The following is a 12,189-nucleotide window of genomic DNA, read 5'->3' as shown; positions in this document are numbered from 1 at the left end:
TTTTACAGTCAAACCCCATTTAGCATCTTGAAATACAATAAAATACTTACACTGCAGCCACAGCATATTGCATGAGAAGCTGCAGATCTGGGCAGAGGCAGACTTTGAATCTACGTCTTCTGACTGATGATTAAGTGCTGACAAGGGACAGACCCAAAGGCCCCTACCCAACTGCACAGTAGGATCATCAGACAGGTTCTCTCAAACATTTACCTCTGGGATGGGAGAACAAGCATGGGAAATCTGAGCCCAAAAGGAATTTGTCTGAGAAAATAGACAGCAACTGGAAAAGGGAGTTTAGAATGGAAGCCACATCTCAATCTTACCTCTAATGTTCATTAATAGCAAACACAATAGTATGTGTGTGTTTATTTTAAACCTCCTTGTACTGTATTATTCATCCTTCGTTGCTTCTGCAGCATGGAAATATTTCCCCTGTGACCTACACCCAGTTGTGTCTTTCCATTTAAGTATTGCAGTAGCAGGAGTACAGGGACACATTCCACGTCAACATGACTTCAAGAGCCATAGGGGGATTGCCGAAAATGAAAAAGTGCAAATGCTTGTCATAATCATGAGTCCATTGAGAAATTTAATCAGTCAAATTGAATATGGTGTAACAGAATCAATGTAATTATAAAATCCAATTTGTAAGAGACTTGGCAGCATTTCAGAATTAGATTCTACAAATGATAGCTCTAATCTATTATTCTTATTTTTTTAGCAACAAGAATACAAACATTTTAAGAAGAACTCTGTGTAAGCTCGAAAGCTTGTCTCTCTCACCAACAGAAGTTGGTCCAGTAAAAGATATTATCCCACTCTTCTTGTCTTTCATTTTATTTGGTGTTACTAGAGATGATGGACCAGTTCCTGCAATCCTTAAATCATGTTACCATTGACTGCAATGGGGCTACTCACATGAGTATGGATTACTTAATTGGGCCCTCTATCATTGGCTTGGAATGCATTCTTCCAACTTTTTCTGTCAAACAAAGATGCATGCAATCAATTATTATATCCATGTGCACAGAGAACTTGGTTGACACTAAGTCAAATCTTGGTTATGTGATTTATGTGAGTACTCTCACTGACTTCACTTTGCCTTCTATCTTTATTGGGAGGCAGTGTTGCCTAGTGCACAGCACACAGGACTGGGGCTCAGGAGACCTGGGTTATATTGCTGGGTCTGCCAATAGCCTGGTGGGTGACCCTGGGGAAGTCACTTGTTCGTGCTGTGCCTCAGTTTCCCAATCTGTAAAATGGGAATAAAGCTCTTTGAGATCTACTGATGACAAGTGCTATCTATTTATCTATATAGCTATCTAAACTAGGTATTATTATTTATTACAATATCTATTCCTCCGTTGTCTTGCTGAATCAAACTGTAGTGCCAGCAAAGGTGTATGTCAGTAAGGTGAAAAGGATATGGGCCTAAAATAAATTGATAATAAAAACAATTCATAAAATAATGAAGGAAATACAACGGTTGGACACTCAAGGGGTTAATGTTGGTCCAGGATTATTGACTATATTGTATGAAAGATCTGACGGAAGAGGTGCACTGGGAGTTGAAGTTTGCTGACTGACATTAAATTATTTTGATTAACAAAATCTGTGGAGAACTGTGAGAAACACCAGATCGATATGAACACTTTGGATCATTAGGCAGCACAATGGCAGATGTAATTCAACTTCCATAAATATAATGTACATTGGCAAATGTAGGGGCCCAATTCTGCCCTTAGTTGCAGGGGTGTAACTCCCACTGGCTTCAGTGGGAGTTACACTTGTGGAAGTGAAGGCAGCATTGGCTCTGTAATCTAGATAATCTGCAGGAAAAAGATTTCAGATCCATTGTGAATGGCTAATGAAATGTTTGCCAGGTACATAGCAACATTTGAAAAGGCAAATAAGTGAATTAAAATAGAGAGATAATATTATAAGACCATTTCAAACACTGGTGTGCACTCATTTATCTTGTCAGATATGGTTAGCACACTTTAAGAAAGGTAGAGTGAGGACTGGGAAGGTCCAGAGAAGGCATGTATAGATATAAACTGTGCAATAATTATTTAGTCTGGAAAGGCAGAAAAAGACTTGAATGAATTATTAAAATTATCAAGGGGAGATTGAAGATTTCACAAGAAGGAGGCAATCATTCAAAATAAAGGGCAGTAAATTTTAGATAATTACAATAAATATAACTTTAGATAGTGTACAGTCAGCCTGTGGAATCGACTACTGCAGTAGGTCACTGAGGCAATTGCTATCGCTAGATTTCTAAAAGGTAAATCTTTATTTTGCATGGGGACTATATATACTGTACATGTCCCCAATATGCACTGTATTCGAAGCTAAACTTGAGGAAAAACATAGCTTCTCCTGTTAAAATAATCAGATTAATATGTATGAGCAGAGGTTAATGGCGAAGGAGAGTTCACATCTGTATGGGACATATGCCTCACCTTTCCTTGTTCGCCACAGAAACTGCTCAGACTCTCTTCTTTTAGTGTCCACTCCATATTATTTATTCAAGTCCCTTCAACCAACACCTGTACAGTTCAGTACAACAATTCTAATTCCTGTAGCTCTATTACCATCAGACCCCTGTTCATCAGGGCCCTGGAAGGAAAAGAGATCTCCCTTCCTTGGGATCTTCTTCAGTTTGGGCACAGCTCCCTGCCCCAATAACACTTCCTTCCTGCCTTTTATCAAGTTAGTCATCTGATGAGCCAATTAGTTCCTTAACTCACCCAGTTTCCCATCTGATTAACTAATTCCTCCCTATTTCCTCAATCAATGACTGCTGGGGAAACTAACTGAGACAACAGTGATCAGAGTGCTGTCCCATCTATTAGGCCTCAGCACTCTGTCACAACCTCATTTTAAAATGGACCATCTGAGCTATTATTTACATGATGGCACATACATTCTGGGACAAATCCTCCTGGCTCTACTTGCCCCAGGTTAGCCCACAGGGTAAAAAGGATTTGGCCCTCTGTTTCCTGTATTTCACAATAGCCACAGGACAATATATTGCATTATGAATTTTGCTTCAGGGAGTAAATAGCCAGGGCTACATCACTACATCTTGTTTTAAACAGAACTGCCCAGGGACTTCTTGATGATTACTAAGAATAGAGTAATTCAGAAGGAAGCGACACATCTCCTACATCACAGTGATAGAACACCCCAGTTTCTCATGACATTTTTTATATATTTACTTAAGTGGAGGTCAAGCAAAGTGTCGGAGAAATTGTGCTGGTTTTGAGTAACAAGTGTATGGGTTTTCTTCTTGTACAAAACTTTTTCAATCTGTGTACAGAGGTGCATGCATAGCAGTGTTAATGGCGGTCAAAATGATTTATTGGCCTGGTCCAATGCCCACTGGCATCTATGGGAGTCTTTCCCTTGATGTCAACAGGCTTTGGATGAGGCCGGATAGATATCTATTGTGATTAACTAAAAAATTTACCCCAAATCACTAAAATGGGTGGAGAACACTTGGTTTTTCTGTGTATTTAGCATATTTATTTTGACAAACCTCTGATAGCTGTTGTAAATGTCTCACAATTTGCTGCCAATGTCAAACTCATGATATTGTTTTAAACTTTTTAACAGGCTAAATGGGACACCAAGAAAATGCCCACAAAAGAAGGCACCATTAATGTTACAAAAAGCATCAGACAAATTGACAGCGACAGAAGAATCAGAAAGAATTGTGTCAATTAAAGGAGTAAAGCAAAAGTGAAGATGGACCTGACAATACTTTGCTGCACTTTAACTGTGACTGATCACTTAAGATTTGAAGATCTCAAGGTGTTCTGTGTTGAATGCAATGGGCAGCGGCTGCTGAGTGCCTTGAGAAACATTGTCTTAACTAGCAGTAAATAGCTGCAAACACTGTTGGATGTTCAGACATGTATTTATCTATTGCAATGACACTGTACAAAAATATAACAAAATATGTACCATTTTTTCTCCAAGTCCTATGCTATCTAATTGTAGATTTTCTATGCTGCATTGCTGTTAGGATGAGATTGGACAATTAGAGCTGCAGTTCATCTCACTTTAAAACAGAGAAAGAATAACTAATCTGTGTTATTAGTAAGTAGCCTGAAATGTGTTACTTTCTGTTTTACAAAGTTAAAGATCTGACTTTCATAAAAACTCAAACCCAGATATCTCAGAAGTAAAGAAACACAAATGGCTTCCAATTTTTGACTATATACATGATCCATGAGTCATATTGTCTTCTGGTTAAATTACCTTGTTTTAAATTAGTTTCTATAGCAGAAGAGTTTAGGTCTTAAAAGCAATAATACTCATGTTGTTATCAGTCTAATGAATCTGAAGTACCCAGTTTAAGCTCATAGGTAGTGTTCAGTTTACATTCTGTCTTGGCTCTTGCTCAATTCTCCCTTCAGAAAGTCCAAACTGAGAACTGTTTTACAAGAGTTTGTAAGACACCCTTCACTTTCCAACTTTATATATAAATAATCAGACTTTCCCAAATAATTTCTTAATGCTGACAACTGCAAGAAGATGATCTTTATTTGATAATTTAATTTAATTTAATTTGGCTATATATCCTTGTTCTTCCAATATATAGAAATGGGCAGAACATACATTTTAATTGCATTATATTGTGTCACTGTTCTGTATATTTATCATAAGTATATTCCCAAGAAATCAATGTAAACTTTTGTATGGACCACTAATTAATACAAGACCCTGTTAACAACAAAGTCATGAGTTTGATATAAACCCACTGTGGTTTTGAATTTGGACTTTCATGGAGATAAGAGCAGTACAATCATTTGACTTACCCATTATACACCTATGAGCATCCTTAAGGTGTCATTTACAGTAACTATTCAGCTACCATTAATGCTCATGACTTATAATAGGTGGAAGTGGGCAGAAACTGATCTATGTCTGAGCTGCATGAGGTGCTTCTTTTTTATAGACACAACCATAAATAGATTCCTGGAACGGCACCCTAATGTATTCCACATGAGAATTCTTTTAAGAAATCAACATCAGGTTTATGAGTATTTATTACTTTACTTGGAATACAGCAAATATATGCAGCAAAGAATTGTTTAAATAAGTAATTGTTTTTATAATTCTTACACAAAGACAAAGTAAAGTCCAGTCTTTGCCAGAAATATTTTGCATGCAGTAGAGTTTGTATAGTTTTAAAACCATTTATAATACGTAGATTTTCAAAGGAGGGAGCCAAAGATCCCATTCTTAGCAATTCTAATTTTTTTACCTGAGCTGTGCATTTATGTACAGTAACAAAGCAGCATTGAAAGTTGAGTGGAGTAGGTGAAAACAGCTGCTACCCACATTTATCTCACCTACTTAATGGAACCTGCCAACTTGCTGCACCTCTTAGACTCGCTCCGTAAAATAAGCAGTGGCTGTTCAATATTCTTCCTTAGCAATGGGTGACCATTGTCGTCTTTGGCAGTATACAAATCTAACGGAAAATACAAATTAATGATTCTGTGTTATTTATGTAGAGCATAAAGTATAGATGGTATTGTCCATGAACAGCTGTGCCAAACCAATAACATTCTTGACCCACAGGGCTTACAGTCAGAGACAGTACAGTACAATCCAGCAAAGAAGCAGTGGGTGGCCCATGTAGCCAGGATGCATCAGGGAACAAATAGATTTTAGAGTGTCTTTTGAAGAAGAGAGAGGTTGCTTTACATACGTTTGCTGGGAGGCTGTTCCACTGGTAGGGCGGTATGGAAGAAGGTAAGGAGTGGGGCATGAGCAAAGGAGACAAAGTGGGCAGAAGGAGTTCAGGTAGCGAGATAATTTGTAAACTAATAATTTCAATGGAAACATTGCTTTTGTTATTTTGATTTTTTTTTAGTTTTTATAGTTTGTGTTAATCAAACTCAGAAACTGAAGATCTACTGTCCAATAATGTAAACTGAATTCAGAGGAACTTTTTGTATTAAATAACTGGAGATACTCATAGTACTACAATTTAAATGTGTAACTTACTAATGATTAAACCCAGTGTAACAGGAAATCAAGACATGGAAAAGAAAGGCTGCAATCTAGGTGTTGTGTGAAGATCCTACCACAAGCATTACCTGACTTTTGTGACCCTTGTATACATATTGGGAAAGTGCTATGTGTAAACTGTTCCACACATCTTTTTCTCTAGAGATGGGCCCAAACTAAAACATTTGATCCAAACACCCATGAATTTTATGGCTTTTGAAATCCAGATTCAAATTCTGTGTCTTGTGCCAATCACTAAGTTATGACTGTTTGATAAAGGCCTATGGAAAAAAACCTATTTCTCTAAAGGCTGGACACCCTTTGGATCATACACTCTTATGGTTATTACTTAGAAAGACAACTACTATAAACGCTCAAATGGGGGTCTCAGAAATCTTCATTCAGTCCATGTGTGACTTTCAAATGGTATAAGGTAGTAGATTACAGCCCCTAACAGTCCATTCACTTTCTGACAATGTGAGTTGAGCTGAACTCTGTGAGATGCTTTGTTTTTAACTGCTTTATTTTACACCACCTACATAGTATGATAGGATTTTTGTTGATGGGAGAAGAGAAAGCAGTCTACTAGATACATTGTTCCTGGTAGGGAAGTTTAAAGTATCAGATGGAGGAATTTTGCCTCTGTTCTGAATGCCCAGGATTGGATCCATCTGCCTATATTCTGTCATGCAAAAGCAGGTTGCATATTTTCTATAGATGAAAGAGTGAAAGTCAAACCATTTTACCAATGGTTCATTCAGCAGATTATTCAGCCTGTCAAGAAACTGTGAAAGAAAATAATTAATATCTAGTCTATTAGTCCAGGAGGAGTTTATTTTTGTTTTTGGCATGTATGTAGAAAGCTTTGATAAATGTAAACCTTCTGCCAGGGTACCAGCAGTGGGCTGTGCTATTATTAATGTACTTCTAGGTTCTGGTAAGCTCATGAAAACATTACACATTAGATATAAAATTATTCAGGGTGGGAAGTGCTAGGTTCTGGCCAAAGCTCATTGAAAATTGTACTAGCACAAGAACATAAGAATGATCCTACTAGGCCAGACGAAAGGTCCATCTAGCCCAGTGTCCTGTCTTCCGACAGTGGCCAGAGCCAGGTGCCCCAAGGGGAATAAACAGAACAGTTAATCAAGTGATCCATCCCCTGTCGCTCATTCCCAGCTTCTGGCAAACAGAGGCTAAGGACACCATTCCTGCCCATCTTGGCTAATAGCCATTGATGGACCTATCCTCCATGAATTTATCTAGTTCTTTTCTGAACCCTGTTATGGTCTTGGCCTTCACAACATCCTCTGGCAAGGAGTTCCACAGGTTGACTGTGCATTGTGTGAAGAAATACTTCCTTTTATTTGTTTTAAACCTGTTGCCTATTAATTTCATTTGGTGACCCCTAGTTCTTGTGTTATGAGAAGTAGTAAGCAACACTTCCTTATCTACTTTCTCTATACCAGTCATGATTTTATAGACCTCAATCATATCTCCCCTTAGCCATCTCTTTTCCAAGCTGAAAAGTCCCAGTCTTATTAATCTCTCCTCATACAGACGCCTTTCCATACCCCTAATCATTTTTGTTGCCATTTTCTGAACCTTTTCCAATTCCAATATATCTTTTTTGAGATGTGGCGACCACACATGCACACTAGTCAAGAGGTGGGCGTACCATGGATTTATATAGAGGCAACATGATATTTTTTGTCCTATTATCTATCCCTTTCTTAATTATTCCCAGCATTCTGTTGGCTTTTTTGACTGCTTCTGCACATTGACTAGATGTTTTCAGAGAACTATCCACAATGACTCCAAGATCTCTTTCCTGAGTAGTAACAGCTTATTTAGACCCAATCTATATGTATAGTTCAGATTATGCTTTCCAATGTGCATTACTTTGCATTTATCAACAATAAATTTCATCTGCCATTTTTGTTTCATTTGACAGAAGCACATGGGGTTAGTCTGTGTCTAAGGAATTGTATCGAGGTTATCCCCTTGAATTTTTCATTGCTGTTCTTTAGAAGAGGTACAAAAGCATATTCAGTCAGACGTGTGACAGCAACAGTGGCCAAACTCAGCATGGTTCTGTCACAAGAGACCTGCAGTCACAGAGCTCATAAAATAAATTTACATACATTACTGCTTAGAAACTGTATAGGGAAGAGAATCCAAATTTGCCCAATCTGTAATTAAAACAACCTTAATGGTTAAAGTGCAACTAGATGCAATGCAAAATTAGGTGTCATTCATGAAGTGCACGGTTCTATATCCTTTGAAGGAGTTTCAGCAGGTGCATATTGAGAAACCCACTTGAGATGAAGTTGATGAAAGGCACCAGACTTCTAGTTTTTGATCTTTGCAAACCTTTAACATTATGGTAAAATTACAGCCAGTCAGGTCAGTTTTGGCCTCTGAGTGAGCAATTCTCTACATTGGGATTAAAAGCTTCTCTTGATTTTGAAGAACTGGTGGTTATAAGTCCTCTCCAGAAGCTATTCATTTATGAATGGGTCTGTTTCTCTGGACCGGCAAGTGACTGGCATACTGTCTATGCATGTGTATAGACCAGGGTAGTGAATAGGCAGACCATGTGCCAAATCCAGACCACCAGATGCTTTTGAATGGACCATGAAATCTTTGTATTTACTTATCATTATTTTTTTAAATTATTTTCTCTGGAGTCTGGACCTTCACTATACCTTGACCAAGAAATTTGGACCTTGACAAAAAATAATTGACTATCTCTGGTATAGACAACGTAACATGTGACCTGAGCCTTGCTGTGACTACCACCAGCCATATAAGACTCTGGGTGCAGACAGTGAATCCAAAGGAAGAGTCTTGTACAGGCACTGTAAGATCTCAAACCCAAATACTCTGTCTTTGTCACGCTGAGGATTATGTTGGTTTGGAGGAAAATTTATCAATGTTTCCTTGGAAGTTTCTGCTCCAGATTTTTCCCTCTCCTAGGGCAATAGTCCATTGGATATCTTGGTGTTGGTAGCAACCAATGGGTTGCTATGCTGGCTTCGACAGTGAGGTTTGCAATCCCAGTAATTTCTCCAATGTTTCCTCCAGTAGCTCCTCATCAGCAAATTTGCACACAGACAAGCTAATCATTTAGGATGAGCAATGCATATCCATGGGTGTAACATGGCTTCCTTGTAGTCACCAAGTTGGAATCCATTGCTCACAAATCACATCAAGGTTTTCACCAGGACGGAACCCAAGACACCTCACTACAAGCAAGGATTATATCTCTAGACAATGAGCCACTTGTTTGCCACAAAGTAGGCTTTGCCTTATTTAATATATGAAAAATGTTTGGTCTGAAAGGCTATAGCTGAGGCTTTGGAATTCCTGTGCAGTGTGTCATCATGTCTATGGGGCATTTTGGAAGGAATTTCCCTTCTGAAGGTGAGATGATGTCTTTGCCTGGTGGAGCTACCGTGGCACCAACCTTAGGCTGCCCCAATTTATGAAAGTTCTTTATTTTATATAAACATTTTAGATCAACATTTAGTTTAATCTGATGTCCTTGTTGGAATCTTATGATGCCCTCAAAGGAGGCACCTTTGTATCTAATAATGCTTGAAGGGGAAGATATTTTATTAATATTAATGAGTTCCTTGCAAGCCATTCACTGACATCCTGTCCTGAAAGAATCCTGTAGGTTGCTTTTGTTTGTTGTGATGTATGTGTGGTACTTCTTCTCCCAGCTGTTTACAGGGGGAGGTAGTACACTACTCACCTGGCATGGGGACCACACAATAGAGGAAGGGTCCTGCTACACATAACTTGATTTTGGGAGTAGCTTGTTAGATGTCCCTGAAAGGCTACCTGCCTGCTCCCTGAGGCTGGCTAGCACCCAACTAAATATAGTCAGAGCAACTAGTACCATCCAGGGTTTTACTCAATAAATCAGGATAATTTTGAATTTTGAACCTAGGTAGGGATTTCTCACTTACCTCTCTCTAATCCCATAATGGCGCACCTTCATGGGGAGTAGAATCCCCACGTGCCTCTGTTCTTGTCACAGACTTGCTGAAGTGCTCCTAAAACTTTAACATGGAGCCAGCCTGTGGAGTGGGGGAGGGGTGGAGAGAGACCCATTTCCTGCCTTTCAGAGCCTGAGCCCCTTTCCCTGGCAGAGCAGGGGTTTATGGCTGATGATCAAAAGGAACATATCCTATGCTGCTGCTGCCTCAGATCTGGCTGAGCAAGGGTCCTTGGGCTGAAAGGCAGACATAGGCTCAATTGCTAGTAGGCTGTAGCCTGAGGCAGGGCTGTACAAGACGAACAGGCCTCTAAAGCAGGTCCAGACATGCTGGAGGTGGAGCAGTAATGATACAAAAGCACAGAGAGAGAGACTGTGTAGGAGAAAAGCCTTGATTTTCACCCATGGAGTAACGAATGAGGAGAGAAGCTGTGCAACAGAAAAGCATATTCAATCAAACCTATGACAGCAACAGTGTTTAAACTCAGCTTAGTTCTGTCACATGAGAATAGCAGTCAAATATTACTGCTTAGAAACTGCATCCGGAAGAGAATCCAGATTTGATCAGTCTGTAATCGGGACAACCTCAATGGCTAAAGTGCAATTACACTCTGAAAAATGATCATGTGACGATGTCATTGGATTTCTGCATTGTGTTTCAATGATTCCATATAAAATTTAAACAGTTTACAGGTAAAAATCTTTTTTCTCTTATTTGTCAATCTGTCACAGTCAGACCTGGGATTTGAAAGTCAGGGTGTATTTTTCCTAGTACATAGATCACTGTCAATGATAACATTCGGCAACCAGAACTCAGTTAACAATTTTGTTGATATTGTACACCCTAAAATGTAACTCAGCTCACTCTTCTTGAACTATGTTGGTTCTCCAGTGTTAATATGAGTGAAAAATAGTCAAAGCACATTTTTTCAAAAAAATAAACAGATATGCCACTGAATTGGCATAAGAAACAGATATGTTGAGTGGAGAAGACAATGTAGCCATGTTGGTTGCTTCCCTCAAATGTAGGAGGGCTTCTACTCCAAACTTAAATCTAAGAGTCTTCATCCCTTTAGGGTATGTCTACACTACGAAATTAGGTCGAATTTATAGAATTCGGTTTTTTAGAAATCGGTTTTATATATTGGAGTGTGTGTGTCCCCACAGAAAATGCTCTAAGTGCATTAACTCGGTGGAGCACTTCCACAGTATTGAGGCTAGAGTCGACTTCCGGAGCGTTGCACTGTGGGTGGCTGTCCCACAGTTCCTGCAGTCTCCACTGCCCATTGGAATTCTGGGTTGAGAACCCAGTGCCTGATGGGGCTAAAACATTGTCGCGGGTGGTTCTGGGTACATATCGTCAGGCCCCCGTTCCCTCCCTCCCTCCGTGAAAGCAAGGGCAGACAATCGTTTCGCGCCTTTTTTCCTGAGTTACCTGTGCAGACGCCATACCATGGCAAGCATGGAGCCCGCTCAGCTCACTGTCACCGTATGTCTCCTGGGTGCTGGCAGATGTGGTACTGCATTGCTACACAGCAGCAGCAACCCCTTGCCTTGTGGCAGCAGATGGTGCAATAGGACTGGTAGCCATCATCGTCATGTCTGAGGTGCTCCTGGTCGCCTGTGTGAGGTCGATCAGGAGCGCCTGGGCAGACATGGGCGCAGGGACTAAAGTTGGAGTGACTTGATCAAGTCATTCTCTTTAGTCTTGCAGTCAGTCCTGCTGTACCATCTTCTGCCAGGCAGGCAAGAGATGAGGATGGCTAGCAGTCCTATTGCATCATCTTCTGCTGGGCAGCCATGAGATGTGGATGGCATGCAGTCCTTCTGCACCATCTGCTGCCAGCCAAAGATGTAAAAGATAGATGGAGTGGATCAAAACAAGAAATAGACCAGATTTGTTTTGTACTCATTTGCTTCCCCCCCCCCGCCCCCGTCTAGGGGACTCATTCCTCTAGGTCACACTGCAGTCACTCACAGAGAAGGTGCAGCGAGGTAAATCTAGCCATGTATCAATCAGAGGCCAGACCAACCTCCTTGTTCCAATAAGAACAATAACTTAGGTGCACCATTTCTTATTGGAACCCTCCGTGAAATCCTGCCTGAAATACTCCTTGATGTAAAGCCACACCCTTTGTTGATTTTAGCTC

At 39.8% G+C, this 12,189-nt stretch overlaps 1 protein-coding gene across 1 annotated transcript in view; it reads left to right on the top strand.

Annotated features, from left to right (window-relative positions):
• The window catches only part of BAALC (BAALC binder of MAP3K1 and KLF4), a 38,991-nt gene extending 32,985 nt beyond the window's left edge, over nucleotides 1-6,006 (top strand). Inside the window, exon 3 of the mRNA XM_048841416.2 lies at nucleotides 3,625-6,006. Coding sequence (XP_048697373.1) covers nucleotides 3,625-3,735 — 111 coding nt within the window. The 3' untranslated portion in view covers nucleotides 3,736-6,006. The remainder of the gene's footprint in view (nucleotides 1-3,624) is intronic.
• Nucleotides 6,007-12,189: the final 6,183 nt, after the last annotated feature.

This window comes from Caretta caretta, chromosome 2 (assembly GCF_965140235.1).
Source record: "Caretta caretta isolate rCarCar2 chromosome 2, rCarCar1.hap1, whole genome shotgun sequence".
Taxonomy (NCBI): Eukaryota; Metazoa; Chordata; order Testudines; family Cheloniidae; genus Caretta; species Caretta caretta.
Note: the sequence above shows the minus strand (reverse complement) of the source record. Positions and strands in the feature narration are given on the sequence as shown.